This window comes from Pelophylax lessonae (assembly GCF_965119305.1).
Source record: "Pelophylax lessonae genome assembly, chromosome: 13".
Taxonomy (NCBI): Eukaryota; Metazoa; Chordata; class Amphibia; order Anura; family Ranidae; genus Pelophylax; species Pelophylax lessonae.
The window spans coordinates 5,291,164-5,310,476 of NC_138780.1; the positions used below are offsets into that span (position 1 = coordinate 5,291,164).

At 42.3% G+C, this 19,313-nt stretch overlaps 1 protein-coding gene across 1 annotated transcript; it reads right to left on the reverse strand.

The window, feature by feature from the left end:
* Window positions 1–1,137: 1,137 nt before the first annotated feature.
* On the reverse strand, window positions 1,138–19,017 carry SHE (Src homology 2 domain containing E). The gene is made up of 6 exons (XM_082275067.1): window positions 17,875–19,017; window positions 15,820–15,946; window positions 7,801–8,106; window positions 5,713–5,863; window positions 2,396–2,515; window positions 1,138–1,461 (listed from the first exon to the last, which is right to left on the reverse strand). The coding sequence occupies exons 1-6, from the start codon at window positions 18,286–18,288 to the stop codon at window positions 1,278–1,280; spliced, it is 1,302 nt and encodes a 433-aa protein (XP_082131193.1). The 5' UTR covers window positions 18,289–19,017; the 3' UTR covers window positions 1,138–1,277.
* Between the last annotated feature and the right edge of the window lie 296 nt (window positions 19,018–19,313).

Consider the following 19,313-nt stretch of genomic DNA (forward strand, 5'->3'; position numbering starts at 1 on the left):
GCAGAAGGAAGGGAGGCCAATACACTTTCTCTTCCCCACGGCTTGTCTCGGGAAAGTACCACGGGAGAGGACAAAACAGGGAAAAGAAATGTAATAACAGTTCTTAGTCAAGGGGTTGCCTCCAGGTAAGCCAGCTCTCTTGCATCGCTATATATATATGTCCCATATTTGGGAACATGGTATCGAGTTAGGAACCACACTTATCAGAGGTGTCTTGGCGAAGGTTGGCTACTCATCTATTTGCAAATGTATGGAACAAAAACCTTCTTCTCTGTTTCTTCCATACAAGAATTATTCAGTCCTTTTACCCTTTTTTTTTTTTTTCAGCCACGGTAACAATCTTTGGAGTTTTCCAAATTTTCACATTCTAACGCAGACTGAGGTTCCTCGATTAAAACCTGCTGATACTTTGTAACACAATTCCGAGCCATCTCCACCTCCTGAACTTTCCGTAACATTCCAGGGTCCTTATTAATGTCAGGTCTTTGACTTCCTTTGGTCCACCATTGCCAGTAGACAACCAAGGCCTAAAGAGCAGGTAGGCCTTGTCCGTCTGGTCTTTGACTTCCTTTGGTCCACCATTGCCAGTAGACAACCAAGGCCTGAAGAATGAGTAGGCCTTATCCATCTGGTCCTTGACTTCCTTTGGTTCACCATTGACAGTAGACAACCAAGGCCTGAAGAATGAGTAGGCCTTATCCATCTGGTCCTTGACTTCCTTTGGTCCACCATTGCCAGTAGACAACCAAGGCCTGAAGAATGAGTAGGCCTTATCCATCTGGTCCTTGACTTCCTTTGGTCCACCATTGCCAGTAGACAACCAAGGCCTGAAGAATGAGTAGGCCTTATCCATCTGGTCCTTGACTTCCTTTGGTCCACCATTGACAGTAGACAACCAAGGCCTGAAGAATGAGTAGGCCTTATCCATCTGGTCCTTGACTTCCTTTGGTCCACCATTGCCAGTAGACAACCAAGGCCTGAAGAGCAGGTTGGTCTTGTCAGTCTGGTCTTTGACTTCCATTTGTCCACTATTGCCAGAAGACAACCAAGGCCTGAAGAGAGGGTATGCCTTGTACAAAGGGCCGCCATATTGATCTTTGCAGAAAAAGTTGGGCGCTATTAGTGGGCTTTGGCCTTGACAGTAGGAGTTGAAATTTGCCGTGCAGGTCTCCAAGATGCGTAAATCAAACTTGAAAGAGGAGTGCCACTGACTGGCTCCTTAAAGAGTTGGGGTGACAGCAGAGGGGGTGCCTTCAGGTCGTTGGGGTCTGAAGAGCTTAGTGTACTCTGGGAACTGGGTATAATAAGCTCATATGCTCAGCCCCCTTGAAGGGTAACTTTTGGCTGGAGTAATAGTGAACGACCTCTGGGATGCTGCAAAAAACACCGCTGGTCTGGTTCAGCGTGAACTTGTTGTCCTTGGTTTGCGCCACAATGATGTGAACACAGCCCTGGCTGGTCCTGCAAGGAGAAAGGTTTACAGTAATGAAATAGGAGGACCTGTCCGAAGAGAACAAAAGGGGATGCTGTTGGTGAGGTTTTTTTGGAGGCGCAAAAGCTTTTGTGCTTTACTTCAGACCGTGAAAGAGACTTTCTACACTTAGAAGCGCCCTTTGGTGTCCATTTTAGACAATGAATGGGCAACTGCAGATCTGCCGACACCCAGCAGCTCATTAACTAATGAATCAAAGATGTAATTAAACTTTGGAACCTCTTTAGAAAAATCTGGCAGTTGCAGCTTTTCCATAATTATTTTGAGAGGCTCCCATTAAAATGGATGCTGTACTCACAGCTTTGGTATCCACCTTGAGAAGGTTGGAGACTCAACAGGTTCTCTTCACACTGGCTCTACAGCCAATGGAAAGCCCTATTGTGGCACATTGCAACAAACCTGTTATAGACAAGGTTCCCATCCAGCACCTTGAACTGCCATTGATGATGGCACCTTATGGAGAGGGTGCGAGCCCCCAAGAAGGTACATGGGTGAAAATACAGCCACTTCAGCTCACATATCTGTCCCTTCAAAAGCTATTTTACAGTTAAGGAAGTGAAAATTAATTTATATGGAGTCGCTACACACCAGCCGAAAGCCAAAAAAGGCTTACAGAAGGAGTGGCTTTCCTGTGGGATAAGAATGGAAGAGACTTAGGTGGGCTTATAGGATGAAGAGAGCTCAGTGAGGCATCAGGGGTCTTCAGTAGTGTTCTACGCAGCAGGCGGGAGTTGAGGCATTGCGGCAGAGCCTTCTATATAATGTGATGCCATGCAGCATGGTAGGAGTTGGGGGATGCATTGGGGGGTGCATTAACCTACAACTCTTTTAACCTTTAAATCAGTCCATAATGCTTTTTTACTTGGAGAAGACCTTTAATTTGCACATGGAATTACTACTCACTTGAGAGCGATAGAGTATTTGCTGTTCCCCGATTCGCTGTTCCGTAGTAGGTAGCTGGCCTCGCGACAGGACTGCAGCCTGCTCTCCGCCTCCGCACGGGTCACCGAACCATGATACCAGCTGTGACCAGAAAACAGAGCAAGGGTCACGTAACAGGCTGTGAATGTGACTGGCGCATCACCAAACGGTCAACCAATGTCAGCTGTGGATGGAGACACCGGATATAAAAGCAGGTGGAGCTCACACTCCACTCCACCCATGAGAAGCAAACCACTAATGGACAAGAGGGTAGACTAATTGTTCTCAATCAAAGATCTGGTAGTAGAATGTGTTGGGCAATGCGTTTCAACTCATAAATCCCCTTTGTTATTAAAATATTTAATTAATTAGGTAATTTATTTATTATTTTTGGGACAATGCTTTTTTTTTTTTCATTTTTGAACTTTATTATTATTATTATTATTATTATTATTATTATTATAACATTTAATTAGTTAGTTAATTAATTAATTTATTATTTTTGTTACAATGCTTTATTATTATTATTATTATTATTATTATTTTTATTATTAGGTAATTTATTTATTATTTTTGGGACAATGCTTTTTTTTTTCATTTTTGAACTTTTTTATTATTATTATTATTATTATTATTATTATTATTATAACATTTAATTAGTTAGTTAATTAATTCATTTATTATTTTTGTTACAATGCTTTATTATTATTATTATTATTTTTTTTTATTGTTTTTCCTTTTTTTAAATACATTTTTTGATCTGCTATGATGTATCAGGTCAACTATTATAGTCTGAATTAAAATGATCAGTCCTTCACTACTCTAACAAATCTCCTCTACTAAGTTAGAGTCCAGCCCACATCGTCGTGCATGTGTTTCAACACATAATAAACCCCCTTCAATAATATAATATTTAATTCATTAGGTAATTAATTCATTTATGATTTTTGCAGCAGGTGGAGCTCACACTCAACTTCACCCATGAGAAGCAAACCACTAAAGGACAAGCAGGTAGAGTAATTTTTCTCAATCAAAGATCTGGTGATAGAATTTGTTGGGCAACGCGTTTCAACACATAAATCCCCTTCGTTTATTTAATTAATTAGGTAATTAATTTATTATTTTTGGGACAATGCTTTTTTTTTTTCATTTTTGAACTTTTTTATCATTATTACGATTGTCATATTGATTTATTATTATTATAACATTTAATTAGTTAGGTAATTAATTAATTTATTATTTTTGTTACAATCCTTTTTTATTATTATTATTATCCGTTTGTGGACCGTGTGTTCCTCAAAAATAAATGCAGAGAAGGAAACCCCTTGATGCCATGTTCTACATACAACTAGAACAAGTGACGTAATGACGTAGAAGACTCCGCCCTACTCGTTTCGTCAGAGGACGTCTGCTGGAGCGGAGTCTTCTACGTCATTACGTCACTTCCGGCACCCGGAGCCAGAGCCGTGGATCGCGGAAGCTTCCCGGCCGAAAAAACCACTGATTGCGGACAGCCTGCAGCTCAACTTGTGAGTTACTACACGCACTTGTTCTAGTTGTATGTAGAACATGGCACCAAGGGGTTTCCTTCTCTGCATTTATTTTTGAGGAACACACGGTCCACAAATGGAAGAGAAGGAGTGGAGGAAACCCTGAACAGCATTCCCCAGAAAAAGCCATAGCAGGTTGTATATAGGGTACGACACCTAGAGCAGTCACGCTAGTGTCTGCAACCCGGAGCCTCTTCATTTTGCATTTAATTTCTTGTAAACTGATCGGCTCTTTTCACCCATTATTTCTCACCCCTGCTCACAGCAACAATCACTTTATGTTTTTTGTTCAAATGTGCAATCACTTATAGTTTTTTTCTTGATTGGATGTACACTGCACCTGCTACATTTAATTTTAAATAAGTCCCCGTTCACACTAGGGCGACCTGTGAGGCGACCTGGTCGCCTCACAGGTCGCCGTAGGTCGCCTCCCATAGGGAAGCTGCGGACCCGTTCTAAAAGGAGCGACACAAGTCGCTCCGACTTAGAAAAAGGGTCAGGAGCTTCTTTGGGGCGACCAGGAGGCGACCGCCATAGACTTCAATGTTATGAAGTCCGTGGCGGCCGCTCCGAGGTCGCGGCGCGCTGCTCGCACCGCGACCTCGGAGGTCGTGGTGCGAAGTAGCGTCGCCTCTATGTGAACGGGGAATAAAAGTCACTGTCTTTTTCTTAATTTGTGATTCTTTGCACCAAGCACTTTGCACTGTATCACTGCACTATTAGTACATAATTTATACCTTATTACAATCGGTCTCTGGTTAAACTGTAAGTCACATGTGCACTTTATAATTTATACAATTAAATCATAAATCACTAAGGCACTTTATAAATTATTTTAAATATCACTGCTCACTGAATCTATTTTGTTCACTAAGTGCACTCATTCCTTGAAAAGGTAGCGCCGTTCACAACCCCACCTGTACGCATTTAATTATTTAACCCTTCTGGGTTTGGTTGTTGGCAGCTTACACCTTACTGTTAATCTATATTTACCATATATTCCATAGCGCTGCTCATCTTTGATCAAATACTTATTTCCCTACTGTATGTCCAGCAGCAGTGTTATTACATTTATGGTAGATGGTGGAAGATGTCCATGGTCAGGGCCAGATTAACATAGGGGCTATTGGAGCTGCAGCTCCAGGCCCCTACCTTTATATAGGCCCCGGGTTGGCCATATTCACTGTGACCACTCTTCTGTCACTTGTAAACACAGAAGTCTGGCTTCTATGCTCGCTTCCCCAGGCAGCACCCTCAGAACCTCCCCACACAGCACGAAGGCCGGACAAGGAGGGACAGTTGCCGATGCATGGATGTGTTTATGGGCTTCAGAGACAGCATCCCATGTTGAATTAGGCATGCATGGCTGCACCCTTCCTCCTCTGGGTGCATGCCAAGGCACGGCCCTTAAGGCCCTTCAAAATCCTCAGCACCAAGCCCATGATGCTCTTAATCCGGCCCTGTCCATGGTGTAACTCCTAATACTAAAACCATGTGACCTAGCCTGAGGTACAGTGCATAGGAGTTGCCTGAGTATCTTCCTCAAGGTGAAGAGCATATAGGTGTCTGACCCCTGGTAGGCGGGGTCAATACCACTGAGGTTTGCCTTAAGATTCCATTTATTATATTAGATGGTAGAAGATGTCTATAGTGTTCCTCCTAACACTAAAACCCCGTGATCTAGTCATAGTGGATCAGATGATGCTGGAACAGGCACACCAAGATGATGCAAATGCGATGCAAGCACACCTCTGCTTTTCCAGGGGGACAGTCGGGTCCACTTTGTCCGTCTGCTCGGCCTGAGGCTGCTTCAAGACTTTGGCCGTCCAACTTTTCTGTCGTTGGTGCAGACGGCCTCCTTCCTCCTTGGCCTGCGAGCGCTCGCTGTTCTCAAATTGCACTGTGGAGCCAAGAAAGGAAAGAAGATGGTGAGATACGAAGATCTTGCTGGAAAACCAAAGGTAACAAAGGTCCCATCACTACACAGTGAGGAAACCTTTCCTACATTTGGCCGACAACTTATAAAATGTTGGCGCTACTCTAACCTACGGGAATTACCAGCATTGGGATATATTATATAGGGATATATTTGTACAACTATACCAAGGGTCACCAGGTCTTCTACTGAGGGACTCCTTGGAGATATGAAGATGATACATTCTACATATTATACAGTTTTGTTACATTGTAAATTGTATCTACTTTTCAGTTGTCATAACGTAACATTACAATTTTTAGACCAATTCCTTTTTGTTCAGGTTAAAATTTTTTATTGGTCTTAGATTTGATCCAAAGTGGTCATCATAGTATCCCACCAGCCTAGGGCCGGTGCTAGACTATTTTACGCCCTAGGCAAGACCAGCTACTTGCGCCCCCCAAAAAAATAAAAAGGGAAGGGGTTAAAAACTCCTCTATGTCCAAACCAGTGACCCTGATCTGATGGCTCCTCTATGTTATGCTGTCATACCCAGTGACCCCCATATTCCTCCATGTCACACCTGGGGACCCTAATGTCCCTCTATGCCACACCAAGGGACCCCGATGATCCTCCATGTCACACCTGGGGACCCTAATGTCCCTCTATGCCACACCAAGGGACCCCGATGATCCTCCATATCACACCTGGGGACCCTAATGTCCCTTTATGCCACACCAAGGGACCCTGATGATCCTCCATGTCACACCAGGGGCACCTGATGTTCCTCCATGTCATACCCAGAGACCCTGATGTTTTTCCATGTCACACCTGGGGACCCTGATGTTCCTCCATTTCACACCTGGGGACTTCAGTCCCCCATGGCACACCCAGGGACCCCAATTCCTCATTGCACACCTGGTGACCCTGAAACCCTGTTACACCCGGTGACCCCTATCCCCCATGGCAGACATGGTGACCCTGATTCCCATTCACACCAGGGAACCTCCATGTCACACCCAGGGACCCTGATCCCCTGTTCTGGGAACACTCACTGGGCGGTATGAAGAGAGTGGCCCGCACTCTGCCCTCCTTCACCGTGATCCTGCTGATTCCTTCTTCTAGGATGCTCCTCTTCTGGACCACAGTGCTCACCACAGCCCCAACCGGCTCCTGGTGAAGGGAGACGCAGCAGTCCGAGAACTCTGCACGTCCCTAATCCCAAACCTCCTCAGACCATTCCGGTGCCTCGTCGTTTCTGCTCCAGTAAAGGTGCCGCCCTCCAGTGCCAAGCGTGGGGTCAGGTCAAGCTCTCCTCCGCTCCCTGCTTAATACCGACCCAGGGAAATGAACGGCTGCCCACCAGCTCAGTGCAGAGAGTCACTTCCTGCCCAGGGTTTAAGTCACTCAGCTCCAGCCAAAGAGGATCATCATGCAGGCAGCACTCCTGTGGGCTCCCTTCCTGCCTCTTGGGCCCCCCCCCCCCCCCAACAGTGGTGGAAAGCCAGGGCCTGGTAGTTCAGCCACTACCCCAGACACCTGGCATCTTCCTCTGTCCATTCTTCCTCCCCCACTGCCGCCCCCTCCCCTCAGCTCACAAGGATCATTCATGATGGACAGAGAGTGCCAACTCATGGCTGCGCCCCTAGGTTGCAATGCGCCCTAGGCGGCTGCCTAGTTTGCCTAGTGGAAGCACCGGCCCTGCACCAGCCCCTGAACATTACTTTGTGCCCAGAGGCACCCCTGGTCTATTAGGACCCTAGAAACTCTCCTTAGGTCAACATTTGCAACAGGAAGCTTAGAAAGGAAAAATGAACCTGAAAAAGATGGAAGGTCATGTCAGGTCCTCTTAGAAGGCCATTGTCCATTTCCGTCCACCAGCCTTTTACACCATCGTAAGTCTTTGACGTCTTTTTGCTTACCTGAAAGCGCCCTCACTATGTGCTCCTTCTTCCACTCCCAGGGCTGCTCATACTCCCCAGCCGGCCTCTCGTCATTCTCCGGCCGGGTCCCATCGGCCGCCCGCTGGGCCTTCTTCTCCTCTCCATCTTGCTCATTTTCGGGGGGCTCATAGGGGGTGTCGTACAGCTGAGGGGGCTGAGGGGGTTTGACGAGGAGCTCCTGGGACCCCTGCCTCTTGGCCTCCGCCTTGATCTCGTTCGGGGACGTCAGCTCCATGAGGAGCAGCTCGGTGATCAGCTGGTCTTTGGACCCTCCACGCCGAATCTCTGAAAGACATCAAGGAAGAGATCACAGGTCATCATGGCAATCCAACGTGCCCACTCAATGCAGAGAGAGAACATCGACTTACATCAGGGGGCCCCAGGAATGGGGTTCCTCCTGGGTGTGTCCAGCTCTGGTTCTCATAAAGAATATAAAACCAACACTGCCAAGTAGATACCTAAAATAGATTCCATAAAACTATCTGCCTAATCGAAATTTGGACAACATTTTTGTTATTCCGAGATTCGGATGTATCCAAATTTCCAGATATACAATAGTAACAAATTTAAATTAATCAGAAATAACTAAATTAAATCTGTCTGAAATTCGATTCAAATTTGAAATATAAACATTTCCTTCACAGACTGTGTGTATTCTTGTTAGAATATAGCCGTAGATTAAAATTTTGAAAAGAATAGAATAAAACAGAATAGAATATAATAGAAAATTAAAAAACAGAATAGAAAATAAAGAAATAAAATAGAATAAAAAAGAATATAATAAAAAAAAAAAATAGAATAGATTTGAATAGAATAGAAAGAATATAGCTGTCTTCCGAAATTCAAATTTCAAAAAGAATAGAATAGAATAAAACAGAAAAGAATATAATTGAGAAAAAAAAAACCAGAATATAAAATAAAGAAATAAAATACACAGACGTTGTGTATTCTTGTTAGAATATAGCCGTAGATTAAAATTTCGAAAAGAATAGAATAAAACAGAATAGAATATAATAGAAAATTAAAATACAGAATAGAAAATAAAGAGATAAAATAGAATAAAAAAAATATAATCAAAAAAAAAAAATAGAATAGATTTGAATAGAATAGAAAGAGTAAAGCTGTCTTCCGAAATTCAAATTTTGAAAAGAATGGAATAGAATTAAACAGAATAGAATACAATAGAATAGAAAAATAAAAAAAGAATAGCAAAACAAGGAAAAGATTAGAATAGATTTGAAATGAAATGGAAAAAATAGAACAGATTTGAATAGAAGGAATATAGCTGTCTTATGAAATTTGATAGAATAGAATAGAATAGAATATAAAATAATAGAATAGAAAATAAAAGGAATAGAATAGAAAATAAAATAAAATAATAAAATAGGAATTAAAAATAAAGGAATAGAATAGAAATGAATAGACTAGAAAGATTATTGCTGTCTTCTTAAATTGAATAGAATATAAAAAATTGAATAGTATAAAACAGAATAGAATAGAATAGAAAATAAAGAAATAAAATAGAATAAAAAAGAATATAATAGAAAATAAAGAAATAAAATAGAATAAAAAAATATAATTAAAAAAAAATAGAATAGATTTGAATAGAATAGAAAGAATATAGCTGTCTTCCGAAATTCAAATTTTGAAAAGAATAGAATAGAATAAAACAGAATAGAACAAAAAAAAAAGAATAGAAAATAACGGAAAAGAATAGAATAGATTTGAATAGAATAGAAGGAATATAGCTGTCTTATGAAATTCGAATCTTGATTTTCAAAAGGAAGCCAGGGACCAGCATGACAGCCATAAAACTGTAATATTCAGAAGAAAACCAAGGGGTCAGCATGACAGCCATAAAATGGGCATTTTCAGAAGGAAGCCAGGGGATCATCATGACAGCATTAAATGGGCATTTTAAGAACAAAGCCAGGGGATCAGCATGACAGCCATATAACTGTCAATTTCAGAGGGCAGTCAATAGATCAGCATGACAGCCAAAAAATGGGCAGTTTCGGAAGGAAGCCAGGGGATCGGCATGACGGCCATAAAACTGTAATTTTCAGAAGAAAACCAAGGGATCAGCATGGCAGCCATAAAATGGGCATTTTCCGAAGGAAGCCAGGGAATCATCACGACAGCATTAAATGGGCAATTTAAGAACAAAGCCAGGGGATCAGCATGATGGCCATAAAATTGTAATTTTCAGAGGGAGGTCAAGAGACCACCATGACAGCCATAAAATGGGCAGTTTCAGAAGGAAGCCAAAGGATCAGCATGAAAGCCATAAAATGGGCATTTTCAGAAGGAAGTCACAACATCAGCATAAAAGCCACAAAACAAACCTTTATAGAAGGAAGCCAGGGGATCGGCATTAAAAGCCATTAAACTGTCATTTTCAAGTGGAAGCCAAGGGATCAGCATGACAGCCACAAATCAGGCATTTTCAGTAGGATGCCAGTAATGGCCGCCCCCCGGATATTTGTCCCATGACAGATTCACTCGATATTTTGATCCCAAATGTAAAGGGTGCCATTGCAGACCTCCTCCTGAAGATGTTACGTTCCTGGCTGTCATGCCGATCCTCTGGTTTCAGTAGGGTCAGTGACCCTTAGAGTTCCTCATTCCAGATTCTCGGTGGGGAGTCTGGCAGAAAGGGGGCACATAACGGAGATAGATCAGCGGAGGACAGAGATGCCCCCCCTCCCTCCTCTTCTGCCCTGGCCCATTGCTCAGACACCTGGCTGTCCCAGTCTCCCAGCGCCATGGCAACCGGGGCTATCCTGTTGGCTGCCAAGGCGTCCTTCCTGTCGGTGGAACGAGCCGTCCAGCAGAGGAAGCCGCACTGAGAGCCAGGAAGCCGCCACGGGAAGTCACACCCAGGAGCGGGGGGTGGGGGCCTGAAGAGGACGCCAAAGGGGGGGACCGCAACCACCGCGGAACAATGTATACGCTGCTTGTATATACACTATGTTACCAAAAGTATTGGGACCCCTCTCTATATACACTATGTTACCAAAAGTATTGGGACGCCTCTCTATATACACTATATTACCAAAAGTATTGGGACCCCTCTCTATATACACTATATTACCAAAAGTATTGGGACGCCTCCTTTACACACACATGAACTTTAATGGCATCCCAGTCTTAGTCCGTAGGGTTCAATATTGAGTTGGCCCACCCTTTGCAGCTATAACAGCTTCAACTCTTCTGGGAAGGCTGTCCACAAGGTTTAGGAGTGTCTATGGGAATGTTTCACCATTCTTCCAGAAGAGTCTTTGTGAGGTCTGGCACTGATGTTGGATGAGAAGGCCTGGCTCGCAGTCTCCGCTCGAATTCATCCCAAAGGTGTTCTATGGGGTTGAGGTCAGGATTCTGTGCAGGTCAGTCAAGTTCCTCCACCCCAAACTCACTCATCCATGTCTTTATCGTTAGGGTTAGGATTAGGGGCTAGGGTTAGGGGTTGGGGATAGGGTTAGGGGTTGGGATAAGGTTAGGATTAGGGGTTAGATATAGGGTTTGGGGTTTAGGGCTAGGATTAGGGGTTAGATTTCGGGTTAGGATTAGGGATTGGATTTAGGGTTAGGATTAGGGGTTGGATTTAGGGTTGGGGATAGGGTTAGGTTTAAGGGTTGGTAATAGGGTTAGGATTAGGGGTTGGGGGTAGGGTTAGGTTTAGGGGTTGGGATAGGGTTAGGATTAGGGGTTAGATATAGGGTTTGGGGTTTAGGGCTAGGATTAGGGGTTGGATTTAGGGTTAGGATTAGGGGTTGGATTTAGGGTTGGGGATAGGGTTAGGTTTAAGGGTTGGTAATAGGGTTAGGATTAGGGGTTGGGGATAGGGTTAGGTTGAGGGGTTGGGGATAGGGTTAGGGGTTGGGATAAGGTTAGGATTAGGGGTTAGATATAGGGTTTGGGGTTTAGGGCTAGGATTAGGGGTTGGATGTAGGGTTAGGATTAGGGGTTAAATTTAGGGTTAGGATTAGGGGCTGGATTTAGGGTTAAGGTTAGGGGTTGGGGATAGGGTTAGGTTTAGGGGTTGGGGATAGGATTAGGGGTTAGATATAGGGTTTGGGGTTTAGGGCTAGGATTAGGGGTTGGATTTAGGGTTAGGATTAGGGGTTGGATTTAGGGTTAGGATTAGGGGTTGGATTTAGGGTTCGGATTAGGGGCTGGATTTAGGGTTAGGATTAGGGGTTGGGGATAGGGTTAAGTTTAGGGGTTGGGGATAGGGTTAAGATTAGGGGTTGGGGATAGGGTTAAGTTTAGGGGTTGAGAATAGGGTTAGGATTGGGGGTTGGGATAAGGTTAGGATTAGGGGTTAGGTATAGGGTTTGGGGTTAGGGTTAGAATTAGGGGTTGGGGATAGGGTTAGGATTAGGGGTTGGGGATAGGGCTAGGATTAAGCGTTAAGGTTGGGGTTAGGATTAGGGTTTGGGTATAGGGTTAGGATTAGGGGCTAGGATAGGATTAGGATTAGGAGTTAGGTATAGGGATTGGGGTTAGGGTTATGATTAGGGGTTGGGATAAATTTAGTGTTAGGGGTTGGGGTTAGGGTTAGGGTTAGGATTAGGGGTTGGGGTTAGGGTTAGGATTAGGGGATAGGGTTTGGGGTTAGGATTAGGGGTTGGGGTTAGGGTTTGGATTAGGGTTTGGGGTTAGGGATATGATTAGGGGTTGGAGTTAGGGTAAGGATTAGGGATTGGGATAGGGTTAAGATTACGGATTGGGGATAGGGTTAGGATTAGGGGTTAGGGTTATTTATTATTTTTATTTTTTTGTTAGGGTGTTAATACTACTACTAATAATAATATTTTGTACCATGACAGATTCACTCGATATTTTGATCCAACCTACTGGTGGAAATGTAAATGGGGCCATTGCAGGCCTGAAGATGTTACGTTCCTGGCTGTCATGCCAATCCTCTGGTTTCAGTAGGGTCAGTGACCCTTAGAGTTCCTCATTCCAGGTTCATATCCAACCATTTATCAACTGGATACAAAGTATCAATAATCATCGGAAATCTCATGGAGGAACCCCAATGGGAATTGGATCAAACATAATTACTGATCAATAATCAGGGAAAATCTCATAGAGGATCCCAATGAGTATTGGATCAAACTCAGTTTCCTATTGGTGGCTATTGATACTTTCTATCCAACCATTTAGTAACTGGATCCAAAATATCAATAATCATCGGAAATCTCATGGAGGAACCCCAATGGGTATTGGATCAAACATAATTACTGATCAATAATCAGGGGAAATCTCACGGAGGACCCCAATGGGTATTGGATCAAACCCAACTTCTGATTGGTGACTACTGATACTTTATATCCAACCATTTATCAACTGGATACAAAGTATCAATAATCATCGGAAATCTCATGGAGGAACCCCAATGGGAATTGGATCAAACATAATTACTGATCAATAATCAGGGGAAATCTCATGGAGGAACCCCAATGGGTATTCGATCAAAAGCAATTTCTGATTGGTGGCTTATAAATATTTTGTAACCAACCATTTCATGACTGGATACAAAATATCCATAATCAGGGGAAAACTCATGGAGGACCCCAATGAGTATTGGATCAAACACAGCTTCTGATTGGTGGCCATCAATACTTTCCGTATACAATCATTTGAAGACTGGATACAAGGTATACCAAACCTGATGAGATCAAGGAGGACCCCAATGGGCATTGGATCAAACGCAGTTTCTAATTGGTGGCTATCGATACTTGCCGTATCCAATCATTTGATGACTGGATACAAGGTTTACCAAACCAGACAAGATCAGGGAGGACCCCAATGCATATTGGATTAAATGTAGCTTCTAAAGTGTGGCTATTAATATTTTGCATCTAATAATGTGATAACTGGACACAAAGTATCAATAATCAGGGGAAATCTTATAGAGGACACCAACGGGTATTGGATCAAACACAATTTCTGATCAATAATCAGGGGAAATCTCTTGGAGGACTCCACTGGGTATGGGTTTTAAACACAAATTCTGATTGGATCTAACAGAAGATCAGTTATTGATACACACCATCATACCAAACTTAGTGGTTATGTCATAATTTAAAAAAAAAAAACATAGTTAAAAAATGCCCAACAGTCATGTGTCAGAAGGGAAGAAAAGTCCCGAAAATAGCGATTAAACCAGATAACAACCTGAGCCACCAACAATGATCATGGTCTTAGGTCATGTAGCCACCAACAATGATCATGGTCTTAGGTCATGTAGCCACCAACAATGATCATGGTCTTAGATCAGGTAGCCACCAACAATGATCATGGTCTTAGATCAGGTAGCAACCAACAATAATCATGGTCTTAGGTCCGGTAGCCACCAACAATGATCATGGTCTTAGGTCAGGTAGCCACCAACAATGATGATGGTCTTAGGTCAGGTAGCCACCAACAATGATAATGGTCTTAGGTCAGGTAGCCACCAAAAATGATCATGGTCTTAGGTCAGGTAGCCACCAACAATGATCATGGTCTTAGGTCATGTAGCCACCAACAATGATCATGGTCTTAGATCAGGTAGCCACCAACAATGATCATGGTCTTAGGTCATGTAGCCACCAACAATGATCATGGTCTTAGATCAGGTAGCCACCAACAATGATCATGGTCTTAGATCAGGTAGCAACCAACAATAATCATGGTCTTAGGTCAGGTAGCCACCAACAATGATCATGGTCTTAGGTCCGGTAGCCACCAACAATGATCATGGTCTTAGATCAGGTAGCCACCAACAATGATCATGGTCTTAGATCAGGTAGCAACCAACAATAATCATGGTCTTAGGTCAGGTAGCCACCAACAATGATCATGGTCTTAGGTCCGGTAGCCACCAACAATGATCATGGTCTTAGATCAGGTAGCCACCAACAATGATTTTGGTCTTAGGTCAGGTAGCCACCAACAATGATCATGGTCTTAGGTCAGGTAGCCACCAACAATGATCATGGTATTAGGTCCGGTAGCCACCAACAATGATCATGGTCTTAGGTCAGGTAGCCACCAACAATGATCATGGTCTTAGGTCAGGTAGCCACCAAAAATGATCATGGTCTTAGGTCAGGTAGCCACCAACAATGATAATGGTCTTAGGTCAGGTAGCCACCAAAAATGATCATGGTCTTAGGTCAGGTAGCCACCAACAATGATCATGGTCTTAGATCAGGTAGCCACCAACAATGATCATGGTCTTAGGTCAGGTAGCCACCAACAATGATCATGGTCTTAGGTCAGGTAACCACCAACAATGATCATGGTCTTAGGTCAGGTAGCCACCAACAATGATCATGGTCTTAGGTCAGGTAGCCACCAACAATGATCATGGTCTTAGGTCAGGTAGCCACCAACAATGATCATGGTCTTAGGTCAGGTAGGGCTCGGTCTACAAGGCCCAGCATGCAGCTATAGCCACAAAAATCTGAAAGGATCCCGGCTGCCTTTATTTCGTCCTGCGTTGGAGACTGCGGCTCTGGGAAATGGAACCTCAACAAAATGTCCCCAAGCCTAGTGAGTCCACTCCCAGGGACAAAATAGAGGAGGGGGGGGGGGGGGGGAGACAGGAACTTGCGTTTCCTGCTGCAACGTGAGATAAGGAACGCGGTTTGGGAACAGCGCACATAATCACAGCTCCAACTGGAAGGTCACGAACTTCAACCTCAACCTTGCCCCCACCCCCAGAGTGACATGGGAATCGGCATTAGAATGGTACAACGCTGCGACAATAGTCCTGTTGCTGCGGCCACGAAGGGGTTAATACAAGTCCAGGAAGGTTTCCTTCCTGAAATCCTGATTATTTTCCTCTGCTGATGGAACTTGGCGTCCCGGGAAGGGAGAGACGATCGGATGGTGGCCGTCATATAGGCAGCGAAAAGCTCAGCGAGGCAAAATTACGCAAAAAAAAAAAAAACCGAGAGACACAGAAATGGCGTAATGGGAACGCAGGTGGTCCACACTCACCAGTTATCATCTGCTGTGCGTCATACGGTTCCATGTAGCCGTCGTTTTCTCCAACTCTCTCCGCGTCACGCTGGACTTTGGTGCGCTTGGCGTCGTAAGGGTCAACATAGTCTTCTATGATGATGATCTGGTGGAGAAAAGAAAAGAGGTCACAGGAGCCAAATAATATGGTCGCGGTAATGACGCAGCAGCGCAAAGTGGTGAAATGCGTTGTCTATTGTCCCGTGAACCAACTGAAAATTCAATATGGCAGCTTCAAGGGCACATGACAGGTTCCCTTTGATTCTGAGGGAGCATCTGGACCAGAATTTAATACCCACAATTAAAGCTAGAATAAATATAAGTAATAGGCCCCTCCCTCAAAAGTACCCCCCACTGTTTCTATTAAACTGGGTGTAAAAAATAAATAAATTACTAAAAATATTTATAATATATTATATTCTAAAATATTTAAATGTTTGACTTTATACATTTTTTTTAATATCTTAATTTTTTTATATTCATTATATTTATTTATGTATGTATCCAATTTTTTAAATTTATTTATAAAAAAAAAGTATTTTGCCGAAAGCTGCAGGCACTTCCTTTAAAATTCTATTTTTTGATATACTTTTGTAAAAATATTTATTATATTTATTTATCTATTTAACCAAATTTTCTTATTTATTTTAAAAAAAAAAGTATTTTGCCAAAAGCTGCAGGCCTTTCCCTTAAAATTATATTTTTTATATACTTTTTCTAAAATATTTATTATATTTATTTATCTATTTATCCATATTTTTTATTTATCTTTTTTTTTTCCAGTATATTTTTTATTTATTTTTTTAAAAAAGTATTTTGCCGAAAGCTGCAGGCATTTCCTTCCAAATTATATTTTATTTTATTTTTCTTTTAAAAATTCATTATATGTATTTATCTATTTTTCAAAATTTTTATTTTATTTTTGAAAAAGTATTTTCCCAAAAGCTGCAGGCATTTCCTTCCATATGATATCTTTTTTTAAATGAATTTTCTTTACTATTTTTTATTATTTAAACTATATATTTTTTTTATATTCATTTTTCTTAATATTCACTATTTATTTTTTTTATCCTAATTTCGTGTTTATATTTTAAAAAGTATTTTGCCGAAAGCTGCAAGCATTTACTTCCAAATTATATTTTATTTTATTTTTCTTTTTAATATTCATTATATTTATTTATCTATTTATCCAAATGTTTTATTTATTTTTGAAAAAGTATTTTGCCAAAAGCTGAAGGCATTTCCTTTCAAGATATATATATATATTATTACACTATTTATTTATTTTTTTATCCTAATTGGGTATTTATATTTTAAAAAGTATTTTGCCGAAAGCTGCAAGCATTTCCTTCCAAATTATATTTTATTTTATTTTTTTTAATATTCATTATATTTATTTATCTACTTTTCCAAATGTTTTATTTATTTTTGAAAAAGTATTTTGCCAAAAGCTGCAGGCATTTCCTTTCATATGATATCTTTTTTTTAAATTTATTTTCTTTACTATTCATTATATTTAAAATTATATTTTTTTTATATATTAATTTTTCTTAATATTCACTATTTATTTATTTATATTTTTATCCAATGTTGTTATTTATTTTTAAAAAGTATTTTGCCTGAAAGATGCAGGCAATTTCTTCCAAATTATATATTCTTTTTATATTCATTTTTTTTTTATATTCCTTATTCTTATTTATTTATTTATCCAATTTTTTTTATTTATTTTTGAAAAAAGTATTTTGCCCAAAAGCTGCAGGCATTTCCTTCCAATTTATATAATTTTTTAATATTTATTATATTTATTTATATATTTATCCAAGTTTTTCATTTATTTAAAAAAAAAAAAAAACATTATGTTTTTTTTCAAGGTCTGACCGCTAGGGGTGCTGTTCTATATATGGCTGATGCCCCAACGCTATATACAACACAAAGAAGTAAACCATATTTCTAAGCTTTGAAAACACTCCCAATAAAGCCCGACCATGAAGATGACCTCAACAGGTCCTCTTGCTCCTCAAACTCTATACTTACTTTTTCCTCCTTGATCCCTTTCTCCGGCTCTTGCCCCTGCTCATTGACCTCCTGGAAATTCCCCCCATTCTTCTCCTGCAGGTTGGGGTCCACCTTGATAAGGCGGTTGATATAGATGTTGTGACTCTTGCCGGCCCGAAAAGCGCCAACCTCGTCCTTGGAGTTTTTCCGGCTCTTGCCTGGCAGAAAGCTCTGGAGACTTTCCCTGGACAGGCGGCTCTCCTTCACGATTTTGCCCTGCCCATCCGATGATGAGTTCTTGCGGTTCTTCACCGAGGAACCAGAGGAATCAGGGCTGGAGTTCTTATGAGATGCCCCAACTTTAGGGAGGGTTTTGGCCCCCGGGAGCCCGGGCTTGGCCCTTTCTGAGACATTCTTCAGTGACAACGGGAGCTCCTTAAACCACTTGGCCATGATCGCAGCTGCCAGACGAAAGTAACGTTCCACAAGGCCAAGGGCCACTGGGGCCCCAAGTCACTGGTCGGCACTATCCGGGGGTCCCCAGGATCCAGTGACCGATCTCTGCCTCTGTGGGCCCCACCGCTGCCAGCGTTTCTTGGTTTATTTTTGAGGTGGGGTCAGGAGCTCTCGAAGAAGGTGGCTGTCCCAGCCTGGTCGTCCAAACGAGGGGTAAACCCAGGATTTTCCACACGGGGCGTATTTTGAGTTCTTCGTAGGTCTTCGGAGGGATTGGAAGGGTGTGGCAAGATTTTTGGGCTCTCCGTTGGCTCTTGACCAAGGAGACCCAGCCAACGGTGACCCAGTCCCAATGGCCTCCTGAAGTTCTAGTGATGGTTCTCAGCTGCTCATGAGTTGCTCCTGACTGAAGGTCAGAGGACTCCCTTCGTAAACCCTTCTCCGGCAGTCCCAGAAGACGTATTGAAGAGTGAGGAACCGGTCTCCAGGCTGTCAGCTTTGAGAGAGGCGAACAATAGCCGGACTGGCAGCTCAGAAAAACAGATATTTGTGTGATTACAATTCACACTCAGCCAGGGCTCAGTACAAAACAGGCTCTCCCAGGGGAAGGAAGTCCATTTCCTTGATGGTTCAATGGAAGGCGGACGCTTGTTTTTCTCTCTCTGGAAAAAGGCTGAAAAGTGCATCTCATGAAATCTGTTTAGACTGCCCAGCTCCATTTCTGAGAATTCCACGGGAGCTCTCCCCTATGAAGGGGTGTCAAGTCTACGAGAGGACAGGGACTGTCTCTTCTGGACAGCAAATTCTGTGCTGGACCCTCTCGTTACCAGAAAGAGAGGTCTCTCTATTGTCCTCCATCTCTGTCTCAACACCAGCACAAGTCTCTCTACCAGCAGGAGATCTCTATAGAGGGGACAGTCCCCTTATCAGCAAGAGATCTCTATAGAGGGGACAGTCCCCTTACCAGCAGGAGATCTCTATAGAGGGGACAGTCCCCTTACCAGCAGGAGATCTCTATAGAG

What these genes read in the sequence shown, in the direction of transcription:
- SHE (XM_082275067.1), bottom strand. Translation starts at nt 18,288, where the DNA reads ATGGCCAAGTGGTTTAAGGAGCTCCCGTTGTCACTGAAGAATGTCTCA. An exon ending in AAGGGATCAAGGAGGAAAAA is followed by an intron (nt 15,947 to 17,874) that starts GTAAGTATAGAG and finishes TTTCTCCACCAG; the next exon opens with ATCATCATCATAGAAGACTA. An exon ending in CGCACAGCAGATGATAACTG is followed by an intron (nt 8,107 to 15,819) that starts GTGAGTGTGGAC and finishes GATGTCTTTCAG; the next exon opens with AGATTCGGCGTGGAGGGTCC.